Genomic DNA, 26,811 nt, shown 5'->3' with positions numbered 1-26,811 from the left:
ATGAATGAATGAACTTGTTTTACTAAAAGATTGGTCTTTTTAAAGTTTCTAAATTGTCTAGTACGTGCAGAGTGACCACCCCTTGGTCGAAGTGGAGCGTAGGAAGAAACTTGATTATTCTTTCAACCATATAAGTGTAAAAATCATCTCCAAATGATTTCTCAACTGGTGCCCTTTAACTTCGTCGATGTTCTATTTCTTCATCCATTTATTCTTCATGAGAAGATTCTTTGTGAGCTAAATTTCTTTTCCTTCTCCCACCCATATGGGATGTGATTAAAATCCATTAAACTCTTTTATTTATTTCTTCCAACACCCTCACTTTATGGGATTAATTTCTAATTCATCTTAAATTCGTTTTGGATATGTGATATATCAAAACTAAGGTATCACAAAAGAGAATAAAAACATATAACAACTTATTCATAGTAATAATGTTTTAGGGTTCGAATTTCGTATTCAAAAATAGGAAAAATTCATTTTTATAAATTGGTTAAAACCAATTTTCCAACAAATAATTCTACTTCATTGATGCATAAAGACACCTTTTAAATTATTTTTGGATATGTCACTCCCTTCCGACTAGGGATGAACATGGGTCGGTTTTGACAAAAAACTGAACTCGAACCGAATTAGTTCAGTTTTTAAAAACTTAAACCAAATCCACAACCTGGTGTTTGATTATCAAGCAAGAGCGAGAAAACTCATAACCATGACCTTAGGTTTGATTGCCCATCGACTTTACCACCAATCCAAGCTTCGTTTTTGGTTATATTACGAAATAGATAAATATATACACATAAATCACAAAATAAATATATTTAATAAAGATTAGTTCGGTTTGGTTTTTATCAATTTTCACGTTTTTAAAATCGATACCAAACCAAATATTTCAGTTTTAAAAAACTCAAACGCAAACTATCACTTTCTATTTTGATTTGGTTTTTATTGGTTTTTCAATTTCCGAATTCGATTTTAATCACCCTACTTCGGACCCTAGCTCTATTGTTCGTGTTCACCTAGATCATATTTTCTGTGGCATGATATATTTTTATATCATGATATATTTTTATAATTGTTTTATAAATGGTACAACATTAATAGGCGTTATATTCAAGAAATCCCAACGTCATCGAGTTCATAATACAATTGGGTCAAATTAAGGCTGCCGCCGTTATATAAAGGCCACTTTTCCCTTGCTTCACTGGCCATACCAACTCTCCATCACTGTCTCACACTCGTCTCGCTCTTTCTCACTTCGGTTGCCGGCCCACAGATCTCCGATCATCCGTAGGAAATGGCTTTCAACAAGATCAAGGTTGAAAATCCCATCGTTGAGATGGACGGTGAGTCATACACACATCTATGATTTCGTTTCTGTCTCTAACTATGTCTTCTCTGTTGACTCTCAGATCTTTCAAGCTTAGCTTAACTGAAGTTAAATCGATCAAATCGATTTTCGTTTTCTGTTATTTAATTGATCATATAGAACGATATGATTAGCGATCGTTTATACTCTCTCTATAGGTTTTATTGTTTGAATTTTACGTCTTAAACGTTGTTTTCTGATTTTGATGTCAAATTCTCACTCCTTCCTTATTTAATCTCCTATTTTTCATCAGGAATATGTTTGTTGAGTTTTACGTCTTAAATTGGAAGAGTTATGTTGATTAGTCTTTTCGGAACAGAAGCATAACTTTTGTATACAAACTTCTGGTTTTGTAGTGTGAATTTTGTCTCAAGGAATAACGACTGATAGTAATTAGTATGCGTTATTCATATTTCCTGAATGTAGTCACTGGACTTATAGCTTCAATTTTTGATGCAGGAGATGAAATGACTCGTATCTTTTGGCAATCAATCAAAGAAAAGGTTGTCTTTTAACTGTTTTGTGGATGAATATTGATTATTTGGATCATATAGCTTATGTAGTTCATATATTGCAGCTCATCTTCCCCTTCCTAGATCTTGACATAAAGTATTATGACCTTGGCCTTCCCAATCGTGATGCTACTAATGATAAAGTTACAGTAGAAAGTGCTGAAGCTACTCTAAAGTACGACTGCTTCAACACTAGATTCATTATAATTTAATTTTCTTTCCCTGATTTCTTTCTTTTATAATGTTGACTAATTTAATAAAACTTTAGGTACAATGTTGCAATTAAGTGTGCCACTATTACCCCAGGTAAATTATATTAATCCATCCTGTCACTTTTAGGGCAATGAATATCACTTTTGTATAAAGAAAATGAATGGAATTGCTTATTTACAGATGAGGCTCGTATGAAGGAGTTTACCTTGAAAAGCATGTGGAAGAGTCCCAATGGCACAATCCGTAATATTTTGAATGGTTAGTGTCATTTCTCATGTGAAAGATGTTGAAACTATAATGTGCACTTCATATCTGGTTTTCAATATGTATGTGATCATGAAATCTGCATTTTCTTCAGGCACTGTTTTTAGAGAACCAATTCTTTGCAAAAACATCCCCAGATTAATTCCAGGTGAATATTATCAATTTGGAAGATGGTTTGTTATTTTTATTTCTTTTTTAAAAAACATGGCATTATATTAATATATTGGTTTTTATATACAGGGTGGACAAAACCTATATGCATTGGAAGACATGCATTTGGTGATCAATACAAAGCTACTGATGCAGTGATTAAAGGACCTGGGAAACTAAAGTTGGTGTTTGGTATGTTTGTAAAATTATCCAATTATTTATAACAATTTAGCCTTTAGTGCTATAATTTGGTAGATTATTCAAAATGCAATCCCGTAATAAATATAACCATCAGTTAATTTTTAAACATTTTCTTGTTTCATGTCAAAATTTTACAAGGGTCTTGATTTATTTTTTCAGTTCCTGAAGGAGAAGGTGAAAAGATAGACTTAGAGGTTTACAACTTCACTGGTGCTGGAGGGGTAGCTTTGTCAATGTACAACACTGATGAGGTATACCCTTTAATTTTCAATTTTTTTCAACATATTATTATGTCCACTATTAAATCTAATTTATATTTTATTTTGTTAACAATTTTAAATAGTCCATTGGTGCTTTTGCTGAGGCCTCAATGAACACAGCTTATCTAAAAAAATGGCCACTTTATCTTAGCACCAAGAACACAATCCTCAAGAAATATGATGGAAGGTATATAACTATATATGCAACATTCATTTATATCTTATATATATCTTCCAATTTATGTATTTCGTTTTCTTTTAATAAAGATTCAAGGACATTTTTCAAGAAGTCTACGAAAGAAACTGGAAGTCAAAGTTTGAGGCTGCTGGGATATGGTGAGAATAGTCGATTATTTATTTACATTTTACAATATCTTAATTTTTTTTATAAAATTTATAAAATTCATGTGTAGGTATGAACACCGTCTTATTGATGACATGGTTGCTTATGCTCTCAAGAGTGATGGAGGGTATGTATGGGCATGTAAAAATTATGATGGTGATGTTCAAAGTGATTTCTTAGCTCAAGGTATTATTACACTCTATTAGTCTGTGTATTGTGTATTGTGTATTGTGTATTGTGTACCCTGTAACCAGGGTTAGAGAGACTGCTTTTATAGATGACCTAGAAACATAGGTCAACAATTGTACAAATAAATCGTATATATTTTTGCCTGAAAAAGACCTTGTATTTTTTCATTTTTTCCAATCCAGTCCCTTTTGGTCATTTTTTTTTTCCTAAAGAAATTGTAAAGTGTGAGTTTTTTGAGAAAAACTAAAAAAGTGAGGGTTTATTTGGAAGTAGTTAGAAGGTTGAGGGTTTTTTTTTTATTCGGAAGAAAAAGATAAAGATGAGGATTCTTTTCAGAGAAAATGAAAAAATACAAGGTGTTTTTCTGGCAAAAAATAAAGTTGAGATTTAATCTAGAAAAGACACAAAATATAAGGTCTTTTATGAGATTAACGTAAAGAGAAAAACAGAAAAAGTATAGAATAAAGCATATACACAAGCAATAATGCAAAAAGAAAAAAACAACTAACAATAAGGGTTAAAGAGTAACATGTGTCACCTTTTAAAATATGATTTTTGTTTCACGACTTAATTTAATTTCATGTATTTACAGGTTTCGGATCTCTTGGATTGATGACATCAGTTTTGGTATGCTTCATTATCTATATTTTGTTGATCCATTTCTGAATTTAATATTTATATTTTCTTAAATAATTGTTTTTTATTTTAAAATTTTGTTAGGTGTGTCCTGATGGAAAGACCATTGAAGCTGAAGCAGCTCATGGCACTGTGACACGTCATTACAGGGTTCACCAAAAGGGAGGGGAAACCAGCACAAACAGCATAGCCTCAATCTTTGCATGGACCCGTGGGCTGGCCCACAGGTTCATCTTTTTTTATTATTTATTTATTTGTTTATTTATTTTTTTGACTAAAAAGAATTTTATATTTTCAGGGCAAAATTGGATAACAATGCTAAGCTTCTTGAGTTCACTGAGAAACTTGAAGCTGCATGCATTGGAACCGTTGAATCTGGGAAGATGACAAAGGATCTTGCACTCATTCTTCATGGATCCAAGTATGTGACTCGACAAAATGTCTTTAATACCCTTTGACAAAATGGGGAATTTGAGAGGGGCAAAAAAGTAATTTCACTAACTTTTATTTATGAATGGTGTTCAGGCTAAGTCGGGAGCATTATTTGAACACAGAAGAATTTATTGATGCTGTAGCAAATGAGCTGAAAGCAAGACTTGTGGGGAAATCATCATTGTATGGTTTCAGTCTTGTTTATTGAATATTAATTTGTTTTTAAATATTGTTATTTTGATAATAATAATAATAATATTATTATTATTTTTGATATGCAGGTAAGTGGGGGAAGATTTATATTGGTGGATTTTAAGAGTTATGTTTTATTGAGGACTTCATTTGATAAATTTCATTCTTAAGGGGTGTTTTATGTTTATTATTTAATTGTTACATTTTGAAATTGCAATGATTAATTTTTTATGTTTGAACGCAGTGATTAAGATTATGATTATATGAACACTTGGGACAAGCTACATTTAATCTAAATAAATTGTATGAATTAATGGCTTTACAAAATGACACTTTTTGGTCGGATTGAAACTCAAACATAAACGATGTATATTTTCCTTTCATCTCATTTAATGGATGTTTTAGTGTTTTTATATTCAAACTAACAAAACCATATGAATAGATAGTCCCAAAAACTAATTTCGCACTAGTTTTTCGTGATCATCTATGCACGAAATTAAAAAGCCAATGACAAATTCAAAATTTCCCAGTTTGGCCCGATTGATCCGAAATATAAAACGGGAAAAAACAATATCGTCTTATTGTTGAATGCCTATTTCGCCTGAAGAGACTACGAAATATGTGAATATCTTGAAAAATATACAATTTTTTACATTTTTAGCTAATGTTTAACAAACAATTAAAAATGGGTATCTTAGTCTTTTTTTCTATTTTTTAATTTTTAATAAATGAATTTAATTAAATCAGATACCTATCTTGATATGTATGTTATTAGAATATCATTAACTTGAATTTCTTCGGATTAGTTTTTATTTATTTATTTTTGGTGACACGTATATTTATATAATCGGTTCTCTACTTGAAACTTATACAATTATGTTTTAGTTTGTTATTAAAACTTTATCTATTTATGTATTGTTAGATGTCTTTTTATTCATCAACTACAGTTACTTTTAGTACTATTTTGCATCATATTTTAAGTATTTGTGCCCATATTAATATATTAACGTGACAATTTATGTATTTCACCAAAATGTTGCTCATGTTTTGATCTTTATTTTAGGTAATTTGAAGTGCAACAGGATTCTAAAGGCATCTTGGAGTATATTTGGAGCTTAATTGGAGTTAAAGAATCTGAGGAAACTGAAAGTTGGAAGGAAGCAACTGGAACCGAATAAATTAAGTTTGAATAATATGTAAACTTGTTTACACGATCGTGTAACCCTCCCGAAGACCTTTTGGACCAAAAATTTCATGCCTAAATGACTATGAAGCATTTACATAACCGTGTCATTGTTTACACACAAGTATTTTTGTCCCAAAAAAGTTTTATGCCTTTTAAATCAATCTAGGAAGACCATGTCAAGTTTACACATTTGTGTATAAGCAACGTATTTCATTAAACCAACCCAGAACACGTTTTTTCATGTTTACACGATCATGTTTCCCACTTACATGATCGTGTAAGTCTCTCTATCCTCATCTAATGTTGTTTGCTACCTATAAATACATTATCTTTACTTCCAGATCAATGCATACTTTTTTCTAGATAAATATCTGGCGTTTTTATGATTCCCGGCGATTTATATATGAAGATCTGAAGGATACGATTCTACCAGTTAGTTTCGTTTAGTTAGATTTGTTGTTTAGATTTTATATTTATTTGTTTTGATCAATTTTAGCTGCCTGGCTAAAATCCTTAGATTTCAGTTTCGTAGACTCGACTAATTATGTGTATAATCTTTAGGCTGATTTATGACTTGTGATTCCATTTAGTTTTATTAGTTTTGTTCTTCATAAATGTTTGCTTATAATTCTCTTCTAAATGATCACCTGATTTTGGGTTTAATCATTTCAATTTAACAGCATTTAAACTCTGTATATGTTTTAATTAACCATTAATAAGTAATAAATATCATTGTAACGATCTAAATTTTCAATAAAAATTTTCATTTTTAAATAACAAATTCATTTCCATATATTATAAAATTTCAATCACAATTGTTTTCAAAATCCATAACATCAGATAAATTATTCATAAAATCAAAGTGTCCCAAAACAAAACACCAGAGAGTGCATGCTGCATCATCATGCCAGACTCTTGCCCTTAGATCCCGAAGTACCTGAAACAACCAACAAACTGTAAGCTAACACTTAGTGAGTTCTCCATAATATACCCTACACAATCCACATAATCATAGAAACTATAACGACCATATAAGCTACATAAGCCATGCATACAAACATATAAAGATGCCCTGGAAACCCTCCATGGTCATACTCCGGGTGCCATGGGAACCTCCACATGGTCTCGACTCAATGCATTGGGAACCCCCTGAGGTCTTAACTAAGGATGCCATGAAAATCTTCCAAGATCGTACACCCTAGTGCCTTGGGAACCCCCCGAGGTCTTTATCTAGGATGTCGTTGAAACCCTCCAAGGTCTTATACCTAAGTGCCTCAGGAACCCCACGAGGTCTTCTATGCAAGTATCATAAATACAATTAGCATACCACATACCACATAATCAACTAGCATATCACATAGCAAATAATGGGCTGGCCTTGGTGCCTTCGACCCATTGGTATGACGAGGAGACTCACCTCTCAGGGAATGTCGAACTGGTAAGATCAATCCAACCTCACTGCTCCAAACTCAACTGCCTATAACCACGATGCGATTTACTTTATCAAAATCCCGAAATACCAAAGATACCCTTAAGGTCAAACTTGGTCAACCATGGTCAAAGCCAAATTCAACAGTCAAGGTCAATAGTTCAGGTTGACCCAACTCGTCGAGTGCACTTGCTGATGTAACATCCATAAAAATCAGGCCAATTTAAAACTTTGTAAATCATTTAGAAAACAACAGTTATTACAAATTTGTTTTCAAAATATTTCTACATCAGAGTACCCCAGAAATAAAGTCATAAAATGTGAGGAGCTATACAATCACGCCTTTTCCTTTTCGTGATCATCCGAGGTACCAAAAACCAAAACTGAAACTGGAAGCCCAAAGCTTAGTGAGTTCCCCCCAAAATACCTATACATACAAAAATACACATATAATCACAAACAACATACTATGGGTCCAGTCAACCATCGGGACCCAGACCCTCAACTATCGAGTTGGAATGGCAACATACTATGGGTCCAATCATCCCCGAGATGTAATACCCCAAACCCACAACCATTAGGTTGGAATGCCCACATACTACGAGTCTAATCATCCTCGGGATGTAATACTCATGGCCCACAACCATCGTGATGGAATACCCAGGTCTATTGGATTTTGCACAAAGCAGATAAGCCTCAACCACCAATAAAAAATGTACTAATATATCAGATAATCACATAACAATCTATAGACATACAAACCGACCTAACAGATTATAACAACATGATAACATCCTACTATCAGGATACCGATCTAACAGATCATAACAATATAACATCATCCTATTTACCAGGATACTGATCTAATGGATCATACTAGCATAACATATAAGGATAACAATCCAAAAGGGTCGGCCTTGGTGCCTTCGACCCTTGCGTATAGTAAGGAAAACTTACCTCATGAATGTTAACTGAAGTGATAAGTTTAAACTCTCGAATCACAGCCACAAACTCCACCACATATATTCACCAGAAGACCACCTCCATCAATTTCCAATTTACTAAAATACCCCTAAAAGTCAAACTGGTCAACCCTTAGTCAAAGTCAAAGTTAACGGTCAATGTTAACAACCCATGTTGACCTAACTCGTCGAGTGCAACTAGCAACTCGTCGAGTTCCTTAAGAACTCAGAAATCACCCAAAACCCTAATTGACTCGCCGAGTTTCCAACTAACTCGTCGAGTCCATGTGTGTTCAGATGTCGGGGAAAAATCTAACTGACTCGTCGAGTCCTCGTACTGACTTGCCGAGCTCATGCAGAGACTAACTATGATCAATCTTCACCGGACTCGTCTTTGTGACTCATCGAGTTCATGTGGTCCATTTCTTATCCAGACTTTTAAGCCACCCCAAAGCTCCATATTGTAGCTTTGACCTCCTAGGGCATGGTTTTCACATAAAGTTGCAAACATTACGTGAATGCATGGTCCTTATTACCAAAACCAAACTAATGTAAAAGGTTAACTCAAAGGGAAAGGTCCGAGCTTGCCAAAGCTCATAACTTTATAACTATAGGGACCAAGGGGAGTCCAGATCTGAAGTTACAACTTCAGATCTTACACCAATACTCGAAATGACTCCCAAATGTGCTAAAGGTAGCCCTAAACCCAACCTTAAAGAGATTAAGCTAAAGATAAACCAAGGTAACGACTTGTCTCCTTCAAAATGACGGCAAGAAGAAATAGAGTCACATTCTCAAGCTCCTTTTTGCTCCAAGCTTCTTATACTTCACGCCTCCTTCACAAAATGCACCATAATCACTCCTTAGATCTCACAAACACTCAAGAACAAGGTAATATCGATTTGGATTTCTTCTGGCCGTCAAGATGGTGGTAAAGGACTGATGGATGCAAACCGTAAAAATTAGGGTTTCATTTTCTAGCCCTTACTCGTTGAGCAGATCCAGTGATCCACATAGGTTAACCCGCCTCTACACGACGAGTTGGGGGCAACCAAATCGTCAAGTAGGTCCATTAATATGTATATAAAGCTTTTAAATGTGTACATGTGATTCAGGGTGTTACAATTCTCCCCTGCTTGAACTAGACTTCGTCCTCGAAGTCTGCTATGGCGAACCAGTCTGGGTAGTGTTCCCGCATCTCTTCCTACGACTGCCACGTCCACTTAGATCCCCTGGATCCCCTCTTGTGCTCTCACTGAACCTTTAACAAAGGCACTTCCTTGTTTTGTAAAACTTTTACCTTCCTCTCAAGAACAGCCTTCGACCTCTTCACGTAACTCAGACGCTCATCGATCTGAATATCATCTAATGACACTATTGCCGCCTCGTCCGGAATGTACTTCCGTAGCTGTGAAACATGGAAAGTGTTGTGGATTTGACTAAGCTCCTCAGGGAGATCTAATCTATAAGCCACCTTGCCAACCCTGACAATGATCTTGAATGGCCTAATGTACCAAGGACCTAACTTCCCCATCCTCAATGTCTGTCAGCATAACTCTTCTTCCGGCTCTGAGCGGTTTGCGGCCACTATCTGATCCGCTGAATCCTCTTAGTAGTTTGTCCGTCCCATCACCCTGTAACCGATCTCACCCCAACAGACTGGGATGCAACATCTTCGCCCATACAACAACTCATATGGTGGGGCACCAATGCTGGAATGAAAGTTGTTGTTGTAGGAGAATTCTGCAAGAGGTAGGTAGGATTCCCAGCTCCGACCGAAGTCAATGACACAAACTCTTAGCATATCCTTGAGAGATATTAGAGATCGGCACCCCATGGCGAGCAACGATATTGGATATACAAATCAGCCAACTTCTCGGCCGATGAACTCTCCCGTATAGCTAAGAAGTAGGCGCTCTTGGTCCATCGATCCACAATGACCCAAATAGCATCGAAGCCCTTCGCTGTCCTCGACAGCTTGGTGATAAAATCCATCATGATCTGTTTCCACTTCCACATGGGAATCTCCAGAGGCTGCAGCTGACCATGTGGCCTCTGGTGCTCGGCCTTGACCATCTGACAGGTCAAGAACCTCTCAACATACCATGCAATCTCCTTTTTCATGCCTGGCCACCAGTAACTCAAACGTAAATCTTGGTACATCTTGGTGGCCCCCGGGTGAATAGAGAAGCGAGACTTAAGAGCCTCCTCCAATACAGTCTGTCTGATCCCACTAGACATTGGAACCCAGACCTGACCATAGCGAGTAAAGGATCTAATTGTCATAGTCATTGACTACATCCAACCATCTGTGCTGTCTCATGTTTAGGTTCGGTTGATCCATGATGTGTCTCAAACTCTTGTGTTCAGTGTATATGGTACAAAGAACCCCATAGAGGTAATGTCTCAAAATATTGAGAACGAATACCATCGCTCCTAGCTTTAGATCATGAGTAGGGTATCTCATCTCGTGCGGTTTCAGCTGCCGCGATGCATAGGCTATCACCCGTCCCCTCTACATGAGGACCGCTCCCAGCCTTGTGATGCATGCATCAGAGAACACCACAAAATCCTTAACTCCCTCTGGGAGAGTCAAAATTGGAGCCTCACAAAGTCACTGTCGAAGGGTCTCAAATTCCCTCAGCTACTTAAGGCCCCACTAGAAATCCACCCCCTTCCTCGTCAGACAAGTGAAGGGTACTACAATCTTGGAGAAATCCTGTATGAATCTACGGTAGTACCCTGCCAATACCAAAAATCTCTTGATATCTAAGGGAAATTTCGGAACCTCCCACTGCATAACCGCCTCGATTTTGGCCGGATCGACCAAAATCCCCTCCTGGTTAACGAGATGTTGAAGGAAATGAACCTCTCGTAGCCAAAACTCGCACTTCTAGAACTTGGCATATAGCTGTTCTCGCATAAAAACTCCCAATAACTCCCGAAGATGCTCCTCATGCTGCTCTCGGGTCTTGGAATATACCAAGATATCATCTATGAATACAATGACCGAGCGATCGAGCATCAGTCTGCAGCCCGATCCATCAGGTGCATAAATACTGCAGGCGTGTTGGTGAGCCCAAACGGCATCACCACGAACTCGTAATTTCCATAACGAGTTCGGAACGCGGTCTTCTCCATGTCCTCCTCCATAACCCTGACCTGATGGTACCCGGACCTTAGGTCTATCTTGGAGAACCAAGATGCCCCCCCCTCGGAATTGATCGAAAAGATCATCTATCCTCGGGAGTGGATAATGGTTCTTCACCGTTAATTTGTTCAACTCCCGGTAGTCAATGCACATCCGGTGTGAACCATTCTTCTTCCTGACGAAGAGGATCAGCGCTCCCCATGGAGAACTGCTCGTACGGACTAACTGCTTGCCTAACAGTTCCTGCAGTTGTGATGACAACTCCTGCATCTATGGTGGTGCCAAACGGTACGACACCTTGGCGATAGGGGCTGCACTTGGCACTAGTTAGATCCTAAACTCGACCTGCCTCTCCAGAGGCACTCCTGGTAACTCCTCGAGGAACACGTCAGCAAACTCCCTGACCACCGGAACCTCTGAAACTGAAATCTGATCTCTGACCCGCGTATCCACCACATACTGTAGATAAGTTGCACACCTGTGCTGAATGTATTTTCGAGCCCTGCCAGCTGAATAAAACCCTAATCCCAATCTGGTACCCTCGCCATAGACAATCAGTTCTCCCCCACTTGGGATTCAAACCACCACTCGCTGACCCTCACAGTCGATCATGGCACCGAAGTGATTAAGCCAGTCGATATCCACGATCACACACACATCCCCCATGGGAATCGGAATCAAGTCTATCGGGAAAGACACCCCGAAGATATCCAACTCACATCCCTGGTAGACTGAATAAGTGGAAACCCCGTGTTTGTTGGCGATAGAGACTCCCAACAGACACTCTAGCTCTCCTACTGGCACACTGAACTCCCTATTAAATGTATGATAGAAAAATGAACGACTTTCCCCCAAGTCAAATAATACCAAGGCAGGTAAGGAGTTCACTAAAAACGTACCTAATCACAGGTACAAACAGATAAGCATAAAACATATATAATCAGTGATATAAGGGATAGAAACATACCGACAACCACGTCTGGTGCTGCCCTGGCCTCCTATGTTGTGATCTGGAAGGCGTGTCCTTGAGCTTTCGGTGGCTCCACCCTACCCTTCCTTCCGTCAACAATCCTCAGTGTAGCCAGTGCGGGAGCCTGCGCTAGCTTAGCGGCTAGTAGGGGCACTGGGCCTTCATATGGCCCACCTACTCATAATGGTAACAAAGTCTAATTCCAGGAGCTGGAGTTTGCTTCCTGCAATCCTTGGCAAGATAGTCCTGCTTGCCACATTTATGGCACCCGCTCCCTAATCGGAAAACCCCCGAATGAGCCTTTCTGTACTTCCCACAACTGCTGCTATGCTGTCCCCCTGACCTGGAATCAGCGGTCTTAGACCGCTTTGGCTCCGACTGTGACTGCGCAGGGGCCTTCCTCTACTCCTTTAACTTTAACTCAATCTCAAGCTCCCGCCGCCTAGCGGTCTCCTGTAACTCCAGCAAGGTATCACATTGATGGGTAGCAACAAACTGACGAATGTTAGTCTTGAGCATGCTCAGATACCGTAACATCTGAGCCTGCTCAGAGGTAAACTCCATGCAAAATATTGCTCTCTCTGTGAACATACGAGTGATCTCAGTCACTGTCTCACCGTCCTTTCTCAGATCCAAAAACTCTTGAGCTAACCATTCCTACTCGACCTGTGGAATATAACGAGCTCGAAATATATCCCTGAACTGCTCCCAAGTAACTGCAGCTCTCTGGTTATCCGAATATGACCTAGTCATCAACCTCCACTAGTCCTTTGCCCCGGACCTCAGCAGGTTCAGGGCACATCTGACCTTTTGGTTAGTAGGACATGAACATGTGAAGAAATAAACCTCCATGTTAGATAGCCACCTCATGGCTCTGATTGGATCCTGAGCCCCATCAAATGTTGGGGCCTTCGTGTTATCGAAGTCCCAGTACTGAAAAGCTCAGCCAACTCCTCCCTCTTCCGCTGTTACAGGTGTTGTAGCTACTGCGACAGCCGTCTCAGCTAGGGCTGCATATCTATCATAAAAATACTCCATCATGGCAGTCTTAATAGACCCAAACATATCCAGAATCTGACCCCGGACAATCTCGACCACCTCCTCGCGCATGATCTCCCTGCCACGATCCTATATCAATGATGGCTTATCCTGGCCGATGATCTCGGGTGCTGTCGGGGCACACTGATCGCCCTGTCTCGATCCTAATCCAGATCTAGATCCAGTCACAAAACGCCTCGTAACCACCATTCTAAAATTACACCAGGAAGATATCAGATAATCTGCAAAAATAACAGGGAACCAACTCCCAACTAAACCCTAGGGGTCGTGACTTCCTTGTTACGCATATGGGTCCTGTGCTTTCAGTAGTACGGACCCATACTACCTTCCAGACCTACCCATATTTTCCTCAAGTATCATCACAACACCCTAACAATATACATATGCATGGTGATCATTCAATCCTCACTCCTAGAGGAATGTTAAATATCTCATAATGGCCTACCGACCTCGCACAACCCACCCATGAAACTTCCACCAACTCTGCAACACTCGTGTATGCTAGCCATACATAACTTTGGACCCTAAAGACATTCCAATACTTGGTCCTACTCTAAGCACACTACCAGGCAAGGAGCAGAAAATAAAGCTAAACCAAATATTCTCAGGCTATAAGATCTTAATTATGTACAGCCGTGATGCATACACTAAGCAACTACAATAATGATGTCAATCTCATATAAGGAAAACCCAAGGCTATCAGTCATCATATAATGAAGTAATTCTATCATGAAATTACTGAAGATCCCTAGTCTAGTACTAGCATGCTGTTCTAACATATCACAATATCAAATAACCGTATGGTATTTTGGGGTCTACTTACTGGCTCTGGCTGATCGTACACTCTGCATCCTTCTTTAGTATTTTGAACACCATATAAAAATCATTTTGAAAATCTTTTCCTTGATTTGAGATTGGATTCACACGAGTGTTCCTCTAATTCACTCAAACCAAGGCTCTGATACCAACTTGTAACATCCATAAAAATCAGGCCAATTTAAAACATTTTAAAACATGTAGAAACCAACAGTTATTACAAATTTGTTTTCAAAATAGTTCTAGATCAGAGTATCCCAAAAACAAAGTCATAAAAAGTGAGGAGCTGTATGATCACGCCTTTTCCTTCCCGCGATCATCCGAGGTACCTGAAACCAAAATTGAAACTGTAAGTCAGAAGCTTAGTGAGTTCCCCCAAAATACCTATAAACGCAACAATACACATATAATCAGAAACAACATACTACAGGTCCAGTCAACCATTGGGTTGGAATACCCCAGACCCTCAACCATCGAGTTGGAATGCCAACGTACTATGGGTCCAATCATCCACAGGATGGAATACCCCAGGCCCACAACCATCATGTTGGAATGCCCACATACTACGAGTCCAATCATCCTCGGGATGGAATACTCATGGCCCACAACCATCGTGTTGGAATGCCCATGTCTATTGGCTTTTGCACAAAGCAGATAAGCCTCAACCACCAATCAAACATGTGTACATATATCAAATAATCAAATAACAGTCTATAGACATACAAACCGACCTAACAGATCATAACAACATAATAACATCCTATCTATCAGGATATCGATCTAACAGATCATAACAATATAACATCGTCATATCTACCAGGATACTGATCTAATGGATCATACTAGCATAACATATCAGGATAACAATCCAAAAGGGCCAACCTTCATGCCTTCGACCCTTACATATAGTAAGGAAAACTCACTTTACAAATGTCAACTGAAGTGATAAGCTTAAACTCTCGAATCACAACCACAAACTCCACCACTTATATTCACCATAAGACCACCTCCATAAATTTCCAATTTTCTAAAATACCCATAGAAGTCAAACTGGTCAATCCTTGGTCAAAGTCAAAGTCAACGGTCAAGGTCAACAGCCCATGTGGACCTAACTCGTTGAGTGCAGCTAGCAACTCGTTGAGTTCCTTAAGAACTTAGAAGTCACCCAAAACCCTAATTGACTTGCCGAGTTTCCAACCAACTCGTCGAGTCCATGTGTGTTCAGATGTTGGGGAAAAACCTAACTTACTCATCAAGTCCTCCTATTGACTTGCCGAGTTTATGAAGAGACTAACTACGATCAATCTTCATCGGATTCGTCGAGTCGTCTTTGCGACTTGTCGAGTTCATGTGGTCCAATTCTTATCCAGACTTTTCAATCTACCCTAAATCTCCATATTGCAGATTTGATCTCCTAGGGCATGGTTTTCACTTAAAGTTGCAAAATTTACATGCATGCATGGTCCTAATTACCAAAACCAATCTAATGGAAAGGTTAACTCAAAAGGAAAGGCCCAAGCTTTCCAAATCTCATAACTTTATAGCTATAGGGACCAAGGGGAGTCCAGATCTAAAATTACAACTTCAGATCTTGCCCCAATACTTGAAATGACTCCCAAATGTGCTAAATGTAGCCCTAAACCCAACCATGAAGAGATTAAGCTAAAGATAAACCAAGGTAACGAATTGTTAACTTCAAAATGATGCCTAGAAGAAATAGAGTCAGATTCTTAAGATCCTTTTTGCTCCAAGCTTCTTATACTTCATACCTCCTTCACAAAATGCACCAAAATCACTCCTTAGACCTCACAAACACTCAAGAACAAGGTAAAATTGATTAGGGTTTCTTCTGGCCATCAAGAGGGTGGTAAAGGACTGGAGGAAGGGACTTAAGGTTATTTAAATAGGGTGAAAACCTTAATAATTAGGGTTTCATTTTCCAGCCCCTACTTGTCGAGTACGGGTCCTCCGACTCGTCGAGTAGATCCAATGGTCCACGCAGGTTAACCCTCCTCTACACGGCGAGTTGGGGGAAACCAACACATTGAGTAGGTCCATTAATGTGTATATAAATCTTTTAAACTTGTACTTGGAAGTCGGGGTGTTACAGCTAACTTGACGAGTTCTTTCAGTTCTTAGAAGACTGGGAAAACCCCTGCCAACTCGCCGAGTTTACAGGATAACTCATCGAGTTCGCGTAATGTTCAGAGGATCGGGGAAAATCGGGTTATCTCGCTGAGTTGGCAGGAAACTCGTCGATTTTTCCTAGTCTTAACACATTCAGTTACTTTTCCAGCAAGTTCGGAAGTCCAAGCTATAGATCTGATCCCCTAAGGTGAAGATACCACGTAAGGTTGCTAACTTTACGTCCATGCATGGCATTAAGGGGGTAAAACACCCAATCATAGATTATTAAGGGTTTTAGGGCACCAAGGAAGGCCATGACTTGATAAAGATAGCAACTTTATGTCAAAAGAGGCCATGAGATGTCCAGATCTAAAGTCATAGCTTCAGGACATGCTCAAATCCAAGAATGGTCCCAAAATGAGCTAATAATGACCATAAATTCCCATATGAAGAGATCTAGTAAATAAGTGACCAATGTATCAAAATTTTACCTCAATATGGCTTCCACAACAACAAAGACACAAAATCTACAACCTCTCTTTTCAACTATGCACCTCCTACTTCAAGCCCTCTTCAAACAAACACCAAAAATGCACTCTTTAATCTCTAACACACTCAAAATGGTAGGAAAATCACGAACTAGGTTTTCTATGGACAAAGGGGGACGAGGGAAGCTAACAATGAGGTTTAAGGCCTTTAAATAGGGTACAAACCCTGAAAATTAGGGTTTCCTTTCCAGCGTCTACTCGTTGAGTTGGGGCTCCTCAACTCGTCGAGTTGAGTCCTTAACCCGCATCCAAATGAATCTCTACACGACGAGTTGGAGCTCCCTAACTCGTCGAGTTCTAGCCTATAACCCTGAAATATTGAGAAATAAATAATATTTGGACCAAGCGTTACTAATCTCCCCTACTTGAACTAGACTTCGTCCTTGAAGTCTGTTGAGCGAAAGAGGTCCGGATAATTCTTCCTCATCTCATCCTACGACTCCCAGGTCTATTTAGAGCCTCTTTGGTGCTACCATCGCACCTTAACTAGCCTTACTTCCTTGTTCCGTAGTGCTTTCGTTTTCCGGTCAAAAATCACTATTGGCTTCTCCATATAATTCAGTCTCTCATCAACCTGAATATCATCCAAGGAAATGACTGTGGCCTCATCAACCACACACTTCCTAAGCTGAGACACATGGAAGGTGTTGTGGATCTGGCTAAACTCGACTGGTAGATCCATTTGATAGGCCACCTTGCCAACCCAAGTAGTAATCCTGAATAGGCCAATGAATCGGGGCCTTAGCTTACCCCTCTTCCAAAACCTGATGACACCCTTCTATGGTGACACTTTCAACAACATGAAGTTCCCCACCCGAAACTCAAGATCCGAGTGACGCCGATCATCATAAATTTTCTGACGGCTCTACACGACTCGTATCCTGTCGCACACCTGTTGGATTAACTCAATGTTCTTGAGCACCACCTCGGTGCTTCCCATGATCCGATGCCCTACCTCGCCCCAACGCACGGGAGTCCTGCACCTCAGACTATACAATATCTCAAACGGGGTTCGGTCAATACTAGCATGATAACTATTGTTATATGAAAACTTTGCTAGTGGGAGGTATGTATCCCAACTCCCTCCGAAGTCCAATATGCATGCCCGTAGCATACGACCTTGACCTTCTTGTGGGTCAAGCACCACTCCACAAACCAGATGATCTCCCGCTTCATGCATGACCACCAGTAACTTAGCCTCAGATCTTTGTATATCTTCGTGGCCCCCGGGTGCACTTGCTGACTGGATGAGTTCCTTCAGTTCTCAGAAGACCGGAAAAAACCCTAGCCAATTTGCTGAGTTCACAGGACAACTCATCAAGTTCGCATAATGTTTAGAGGATCGGGGAAACTCGGGTTAACTCGCCGAGTTGGCAGGGCAACTCATCGAGTTTTCCTAGTCTTAACACATTCAGTTACTTTTCTAGCGCGACTGAAAGTCCAAACTGTAAATATGATCCCCTAAGGTGAAGATACCACGTTGAGTTCGCGTAAAGTTACTAACTAGTAATTATGTGTGGCATAAAAAATATTGATTTTTATGTTGTGTACACGTGGGCTCGTCTCCACTTATTATTAGTTTAGGTTTGAAGTGCCTAACATACATGCATATAATAAGAAGATAAAGCTTGTTGCATAATTATAAAGAATATACGAAAAATTAAAACAAGGTTACATAAATTGACAGAAAAGTATCTTTTATTATGTAAATGGGTAACAAACAAAATTTAATTTGTTGTGTAGTATATATATATATATATATATATATATATATATATATATATATATATATATATATATATATATATATATGGGTAACAAACAAAATTTAATTTGTTGTGTAGTATATATATATATATATATATATATATATATATATATATATATATATATATATATATATATATATATATATATATATATATATATATATATATATATAGGAAGAGTTATATGAAAAACAAAAAAAACCCTAAAAATCATAAAACTGCATTAAAAAAAATACTTAGAGATCACAAATCATTTTATTGACTTTATATTCTTAAAAATATAACTGTTTTTATAAATGCGCTAAAAAAATTTATTTTTATTTTTATTTTTTGTTTTTTGGTTTTTTTTTTCAAAATTTTTTTTCCAGTGAAATTATATAAAAAGTTACGATTTTTAAGAACATAAAGCTAAAAAAAAGATTTGTAATCTCTAAGTATTTTTATGCACTTTTATGATTTTTAGGGTTTCTTGGTACTATATTGGGGAGAAAAAAAAATTAGAAAAAAAATTTGAATCACTAAAAATTAAAATTGAATCATGGATCATTTTCATAATCCATGATTCACTTTTTTATGATCCATAATTAAATTTTAATGATCCAATTTTTTTTTTCAATTTGTTTTTTTTCTTTTCAATATAGTATTATGTTCAATTTTATGATTTGTATTTTTTTTAAATTAAATTTTTTTTAATATGTTCTCACGAGACTTAACCTAAAAGGCCTCTCTCTCTCTCTCTCTCTATATATATATATATATATATATATATATATATATATATATATATATATATATATATATATATATATATATATATATATATATATATATATATATATATATATATATATATATATATATATATATATATATATATACACACGCACGCGCTAAACTATTCCACCGCCTATTTGTGTCCATCACTTTTCATTGTATTTATTGCTTCAACATACGAAAGTAAATATATTATTTGGCTATAACTAGAATTCTAGATACAAGGTTATTAATATTAAGCAATATAAGTTTTAATGAATGTCCATAACATTGATATATATGAGATTAACAGTATAATTTCGAAAACACATTCATGTTGATGTTCATAGTTTTCATCACCAAATTAAAGAAACAGAAAAAAAAAAAAAAATCAATATGCTGATGTTGAGAAAACATTGATTCACACAACAATGGACGAAAGTGTTGCGGAACATTTAGAAATACAACATGAAGTTATAGACATCCAAACTATCTACAATTATATATACTATATATTTTTACTATCATTAAAAATATATAACTACTTGTACTAAGCATCATCCAATGAAAAATTGAAAAACATACAATGTGTATAAAAGTTAAGGACAACAATCACACCATGAAAACATGAAGATAACAGGCCATATTAATTTCTTTTTGAAATAGCATAAACATTGTCATTAAGATTCCATATATAGTGAAAATTTCTAATACAACTTTGTAATTAAGCTCTCATTGGCTCACAATTATCTCATACATGTCTTAATTGTATGGTGCTGGTGCAGGTGCAGGTGTTAACGGAGGAGAAACTGGTGGCAATTGCGGCTCATGGTGCGAACCATGTGGATGATGAGGATGCTCTTTTTGCTCATGCTTGTGATGATGTTCGCTATGCTCATGCTTGTGATGGTGTTCTTCATGCTCATGCTTGTGATGATGCTTATGTTTGTGTTTGTGCTCATGTGCAGGTTCTGGGACAGGAGTAGGTGCTGGTGCATTTGATGGCGAAAGGGAATTCTCAAAGAGATGAACAGCTTCACCATATTTTCCTAGATCGAAGATCACTTCGTCATCAGCAAAAGGTTTTTCCAGATCTTCCTCATGAACTTTCATTGGCGGTGGTGGAGGGTCCGGAACGATTATTGGCATTGGGGGAAAAATTCTTCGCACAGGCGGTGGCGGTGGGTCGGGAACGACTATTGGCATCGGGGGAAAGACTCTTATGGCAATGGATGGTGTTGCGAGAACCATCATTGCAACAAGCAAAAGAAACATGCCTCTGGTATTCATGGTTTTGGATTATGGGGACTAGGGATAGATCGATGATATGAACTTGAGAGCATGTTTGCTTCTTTTTATAGGATAGAGTCACCAATGACAATTCGACGAGTGTCACATAATATTAAAATACATTTATTTACTATCCATCTATGTCAAAAAAAAAAAAAAAAAAAGATATTTACTCATTAAATTATTATCATAAAAGTCAAAAAAAAAAAAACATTAAAGTTTGATTTTATATTAAATATTTAATTTGTTGGCATTCAATTAATTTTTTTTAGAAACACATTAAATTTCTTAAAAAGTAAATTACTGAGAACGTTCCTATGGTTTGGTCAAAGTTGCATATTTGATCACTATTTATTATTATTATTATTATTATTATTATTATTATTATTATTATTATTATTATTATTTTTTTGCACTCGGATCGTCCAAATGGTTTGATTTTGTTGTGTTTTTCGTCCCTTACATACATAAAGTTAGGAACCAAACATGCAATTTTGACCAAACCATAGGGACGAAAAACGCAACAAAATCAAATCACAAGGACGATCCGAGTAACCTGCTTCCATAGGGCACGACCCCGAACTACCATTTTAATACCCAAGGTATGCAGATGGCATATAACTAAATAACAAGCAAGCTACACAATTCTAAAATACTTATACCAATAATGATGTAGAACCTTAACAATATAATCATGAATGAAGGAAACAGAAAACGGAAGTCGCATACCTGCGACGTCCGGCGCTGCTCGCGTCTCCATGGTAGTCATCTGAAAAGCCCTGCCTCCTACCGCAGGTGCCTCTACTCGGCCCCGACGACTGTCTGTGATCCTCGGAGTTGCAGGGGCAGGTGCTATCACCCGTCCCGCTGAAAACAAACTGGGGCACTGGGCCTTCTTGTGGCCCCACTGACTGCAGTGGAAACATATCAAGTCTGATCCTTGTGTGGTGGTAGCAGTACAATCCCTACTAAGATGACCAGTCCGACCGCACTTGAAGCAGCCCGAATCTCCACCACTACCACTCCTACACGCAACCTCGTGCATCCTGCTGCACCTCCCGCATCGGCTGCGACTCTGGTAATCCCTCGATCTCAAATCTGACCCCTTGGGCCTTTTACCCGAGCCTGTGGCTACCTGAACCTCATCTGGCTTCCTCTTCTGGATTTGCTCCAAATCAATCTCTCTCTCTCTCTCTCTCTCTAGCTTGAGAAATCATATCTTCCAGCGTCTTACAGCCGGACCTGCTCATGAACTCCATGATGTCAGCCCTTAACATCTCGTGATATCGGGCCTCGCCCCCTACCTCGGACACCGCCCCCTACAACGGCCCTACCGCTCCAGGCCCCGCCCGCTAACCACATATAATATATCATTTGTTTCTTTTAAGCCCCGCCCGCTAACCACATATAATATATCATTTGTTTCTTTTAAGCCCCGCCCGCTAACCACATATAGTATAAAATAACATATAACATATAACTGAACATACCCTACTGCATTCTTGTCCTTAGGCCTCGCCTGTCTTGGGCCTCGCCCCTGTCCTGTCATTAGTGAGTCATGGAACCCCGTCCAAGCTCCTACGGTAAGTGAGAAATGGGCTCACGCCCACACTCACTCCATGCCTATCTCGGGCCTTGCCCATGCTCTGCTAATAATGAGATATGGAACACCGTCCATACTCTGCTATTGGTGAGATACGAGACCTCGCCCACACTCACCTTCCTACCAAGCACATACGTGCATCACACAGACAACAAGTATACTCTATCATGCAAACCATTCCTTGGGCACCCGCCCGACATCGGACCTTGGTCCGGAATATCATACTAGCAAACAATGCCTAGGGCAAACCCCCGGGTCTTCCTACTCATAACTACATGGGCCGGCATTGTGGCCGTAAACCCATTCACACAAAGGGAAACTTACCTGCACTACTGAACTTACTGATAACCCTCTTGCTGCTGACTGACAATTCTCTGCACTGCTGCTCCACTAGCTCCCCGAACTACCAATATCAATACATATATCACTTAGTTCCAAACTGAACTCTAGAAGCCAAACTAAGTTAACTCTGGTCAAAGTCAATCTTTCTGGCTGACTCTACTCGCCGAGTCAGTCCTTTGACTCGTTGAGTACATATACTCAGAACCCTCATAATGCGACCCAACTCGCCGAGTCATCCCAAGACTCGTTGAGTTCAACGATCTCTGAGTCCCATCCTGTCTAACTCACTGGGTCACCATTCAACTCACTGATCTGAGCCTTAACCAAAAGAGGTTAGTGTTTCGCGAACTGACTCGCAGATTCTAAGAACAGACTCGATGAGTCCGTGCCCATCTTCATCCAACTTCGATCCCACTCGTTGACTCGCAGATTCTAAGAATAGACTCGATGAGTCCATGCCCAACAGACTCGACGAGTTCTTTGATGAACTCGTCGAGTTCCATGATTAGTAAAACTCTGGAAACTTCGATCCTACTCGTTGAGTTCTTTCATGAACTCGTCAAGTTTTTTTTATAACATAGTCAGGACCTTTTACTCACAATTCGCTGAGTTCCTCCTTGAACTCGTCGAGTTCTCCTTCATACAGAGTTGGGACATTTTGCTAAGAACTCTCCGAGTTCCTCCTTGAACTCGTCAAGTTCTTTAATCTTAAAGCCTAAACATGTCCAACTCCCAGAGTTATCTCCTAGACTCAACGAGCTTACTCAGTAACAGAAAAGGTTGGGGGACCATGACCCAACTCACCGAGTCGTATGAACAACTCATCAAGTCCCCCATAGCCCAAATCCATACAACCATTTCTAGTCGGGCTTAATGCATCCAAATCATAGATCTGGTTCCCTAGGGTCGATATATCACATAATCTTTCTAACTTTACATCCATGCATGGCTTATTTAGCTCAAAGGGCTCTAAAAAGTGGTTCAAATGATTCATGGGACTCCCATGGCTATAAAGTTGGCTCCTTTACGCCATGGAGTCCGTGAAAGGCTCTGGATCTGAAGTCATGACTCTGAAACATGCTTGCATCCATGAATGGTTCCAAAAATGGCTCTTTAAAACCCTAAGATACTCCATGAAGAGATTTAGTAAATGAATAGACAAGGTATAGACTTTATACCTCAATAAGGCTGCTTTGACAATGAAATATCTAGATCTAAGTCTCCTTCCTTCAACCAAGCATTGAAAGCTTCCACTCCTTCAAGGAAATACCAATGAAACACTCATTTTTCGCTCTTACATACTCGCAAGGCTCAAGATCACGGATTAGGGTTTGCTGGACTGAGGGAGGCGATGAGGGAGGCTACAAGGAGTTGTTAAGGCCCTTAAATAGGGTGCAAACCCTGAAAATTAGGGTATCACTCTGGCAGTATTACCGTCGAGTTGAGGCTTCTCAACTCGTCGAGTAGACTTCAAGTCCCTCGTCCAAAAGTCTCATTCCCACTGAACAATTTTGGGGCCTCAAACTCATTGAGTCCCTTTACAAAAATGAATAATTCTTTATTAAAATACATACCAGGAACTGGGCGTTACAAATCTCCCCCACTTATTTTAGACTTTGTCCTCGAAGTCTGCTGCGTCTGGGAATAGCTCGGGGTAGTGCTCCCTCATCACGTCCTCCGACTCCCAAGTCCATTCTAAGCCCTTGCAGTGCTGCTATTGCACCTTCACTAACTCAACCTTCTTGTTCCTCAGATCCTTCGTTTTCCTTTCGAGGATGGCTACCGACCGTTCGATGTAGTTTAGGCTGTCGTCCACCTGAATATCCTTTAGAGGTTCCAACGCATAATCATTTACTAGGCACTTCCGCTGACATGAAATGTACTGTGGATCTGACTAAGCTCGGCTGGCAGATCCAACCTGTACGCCACCTTGTCCACCCAGGTTGCAACCCTGAAAGGACCAATGTACCTGGGGCCCAACTTGTCCCGCTTCCTGAATCAGATGACACCTTTCCAAGGTGACACCTTTAGGAGAGCCATATCCCCGACCTGGAACTCCAGGTCCGATCGGCATCTGTCGGCATAGCTCTATTGCCAACTTTGAACAGTTTGAATCCTGCTCCAGACCTGTTGGATCCTCTCCGTTGTCTTGTGTACCACTTTGGTACTCCCCATGAACCTCTGTCCAACCTCACCCTAGCATATCTGGGTTATGCACTTACTCCCGTATAACATCTCGAAGGGATGACGGTCGATACTAGCGTCGTAGCTATTATTGTAGGAAAACTCTACCAATGGAAGGTAGGTATCCACGCTATCACCAAAAACCAGGACGTATGACCACAACATATCCTCCAGAGTTTGGATGGTCCACTTGCTCTGAGCATCCTTGTACGGGTGAAAAGCCGTGCTAAAGTCCAGACAAGTACCTAACTCGTCATGAAATTTCTTCCTGAATCTGGAAGTAAATCGCACGTCTCGGTTAGAAATCACAGAAACTGGCACTCCGTTTCAAGGTACTACCTCTCTGATGTAGATGTCAGCCAGCTTCTCGACGGAAATGCTCTCCTGGATCGGGATGAAATGGGCACTCTTGGTCAAACGATCCATGATGACCCAAATAAAATCCACTCCTCGTGCGGTCCTGGGAAGTTTCGTGATGAAATCCATTGTAATATTCTCCCATTTCCAAATAGGGATATCCAACGACTCCGTCTTGCCGTGAGGCCTCTGGTGCTCTACCTTTACCTTCGTGTAGGTCAGATATCTCTCGACGTACCAAGCTACATCCCGCTTCATGAAGGGCTATAAGTAATCAGGGCGAAGATCTCTATACATCTTCGTCGCCCTCGAGTGGACAGAAAAGCTGGACTTGTGGGCCTCATCCATCAGAATCTACCGTACTCCACCCAAGTACGGAACCCAGACCCTCCCATGTAGGGTCAGCAGCCTACAACTGTCATAGTTAAACAAGGCCACCTGGCCTATGATCCGCTCACACTTCCGGCGCTCCTCCTTCATACCCTCAACCTGCGCCTCTCGGATCTGCTCCAAAAGTGGAGTCACAACCTTCATCCTCAAGCAAATGTCTCTTAATGGGGCTGCCTTGTGCCTAAGCGCATCGGCCATAACGTTGGCCTTCCTTGGGTGGTATAAGATCTCACAGTCGTAATCCTTCACCACATCTATCCACCGACACTGCCTCATGTTCAGGTTCGGCTGATCCGTGAGGTACCTAAAGTTTTTATGGTATGTGTAAATGGTACATCGAACCCCATAGAGGTAATGCCGCCAAATATTGAGGGCGAAAACAACCGCCTGCAACTCCAGATCGTGCGTCGGGTAGTTTGCCTTGTGAGGCTTTGGTTTTCTCGAGGCATAAGCGATGACGTACCCCATCTGCATCAATACTACACCTAAACCCGAGATGGACGCATCACAATATACTACAAAATCTTCCATGCCCTATGTCATGGCTAAGATCGGTGCCTCGCACAACCTCTGTCTCAATGTCTCGAACAATGCCTGCTGCTCAGGCCTCCAGTGAAAGACGATGACCTTCTTCGTCAGTCGGGTCAAGGGTACTGCTATCTTGGAGAAGTCCTATATGAATCTTTGGTAATAGCCTGCTTTACCAAGGAAACTCTGAATCTCAGATAAAGACTTAGAAACCTCCCATCTCATCATGGCCTCCACTTTGGCCGGGTTGACCAAAATACTGTTCTGGTTAACAAGGTGACAAAGATACTGCACCTTGTGCAACCAGAACTCGCACTTGGAGAACTTGGAGTACAAGCTCGCCCTCCTTAGGGTATCCAACACCTATCGCAAGTGCTCCTCATGCTGCTCCTGTGTCTTGGAGTAAACCAAGATGTCATCAATAAAGACGATCACAGACCAATCCTTCATCGGTTTGCATAAGCGGTTCATGAGGTCCATGAATGCGGAAGAATCATTGGTGAGCCCAAAGAGCATCACCAAGGACTCGTAGTGGCCATAACGAGTCCGGAAAGCAATCTTCAGAACATCCTCATCTCCGACTCGC

At 39.6% G+C, this 26,811-nt stretch overlaps 1 protein-coding gene across 1 annotated transcript; it reads left to right on the top strand.

The window, feature by feature from the left end:
• Positions 1-1,147: 1,147 nt before the first annotated feature.
• On the top strand, positions 1,148-5,004 carry LOC145031724 (isocitrate dehydrogenase [NADP]). Its single transcript, XM_078980330.1, has 16 exons — positions 1,148-1,346; positions 1,829-1,872; positions 1,947-2,056; positions 2,150-2,187; positions 2,275-2,352; positions 2,453-2,506; positions 2,599-2,700; positions 2,869-2,960; positions 3,053-3,156; positions 3,237-3,305; positions 3,383-3,498; positions 4,094-4,128; positions 4,222-4,364; positions 4,436-4,558; positions 4,663-4,752; positions 4,851-5,004. Exons 1-16 carry the CDS (start codon positions 1,298-1,300, stop codon positions 4,852-4,854), a joined length of 1,251 nt encoding a protein of 416 aa, XP_078836456.1. The 5' UTR covers positions 1,148-1,297; the 3' UTR covers positions 4,855-5,004.
• The last annotated feature ends 21,807 nt before the right edge of the window (positions 5,005-26,811 follow it).

This window comes from Lactuca saligna, chromosome 2, assembly GCF_052625555.1.
Source record: "Lactuca saligna cultivar CGN05327 chromosome 2, ASM5262555v1, whole genome shotgun sequence".
Lineage (NCBI taxonomy): Eukaryota > Viridiplantae > Streptophyta > Magnoliopsida > Asterales > Asteraceae > Lactuca > Lactuca saligna.
This window is presented reverse-complemented; position numbering and strand designations above follow the sequence as displayed.

Excerpts from the sequence above, each read along its gene's own strand:
- LOC145031724 (XM_078980330.1), top strand. The coding sequence starts at position 1,298 with ATGGCTTTCAACAAGATCAAGGTTGAAAATCCCATCGTTGAGATGGAC. Across the intron at positions 2,507-2,598 it reads CATCCCCAGATTAATTCCAG|GGTGGACAAAACCTATATGC; the intron begins GTGAATATTATC and ends TTTTATATACAG. Across the intron at positions 4,129-4,221 it reads GATTGATGACATCAGTTTTG|GTGTGTCCTGATGGAAAGAC; the intron begins GTATGCTTCATT and ends AAATTTTGTTAG.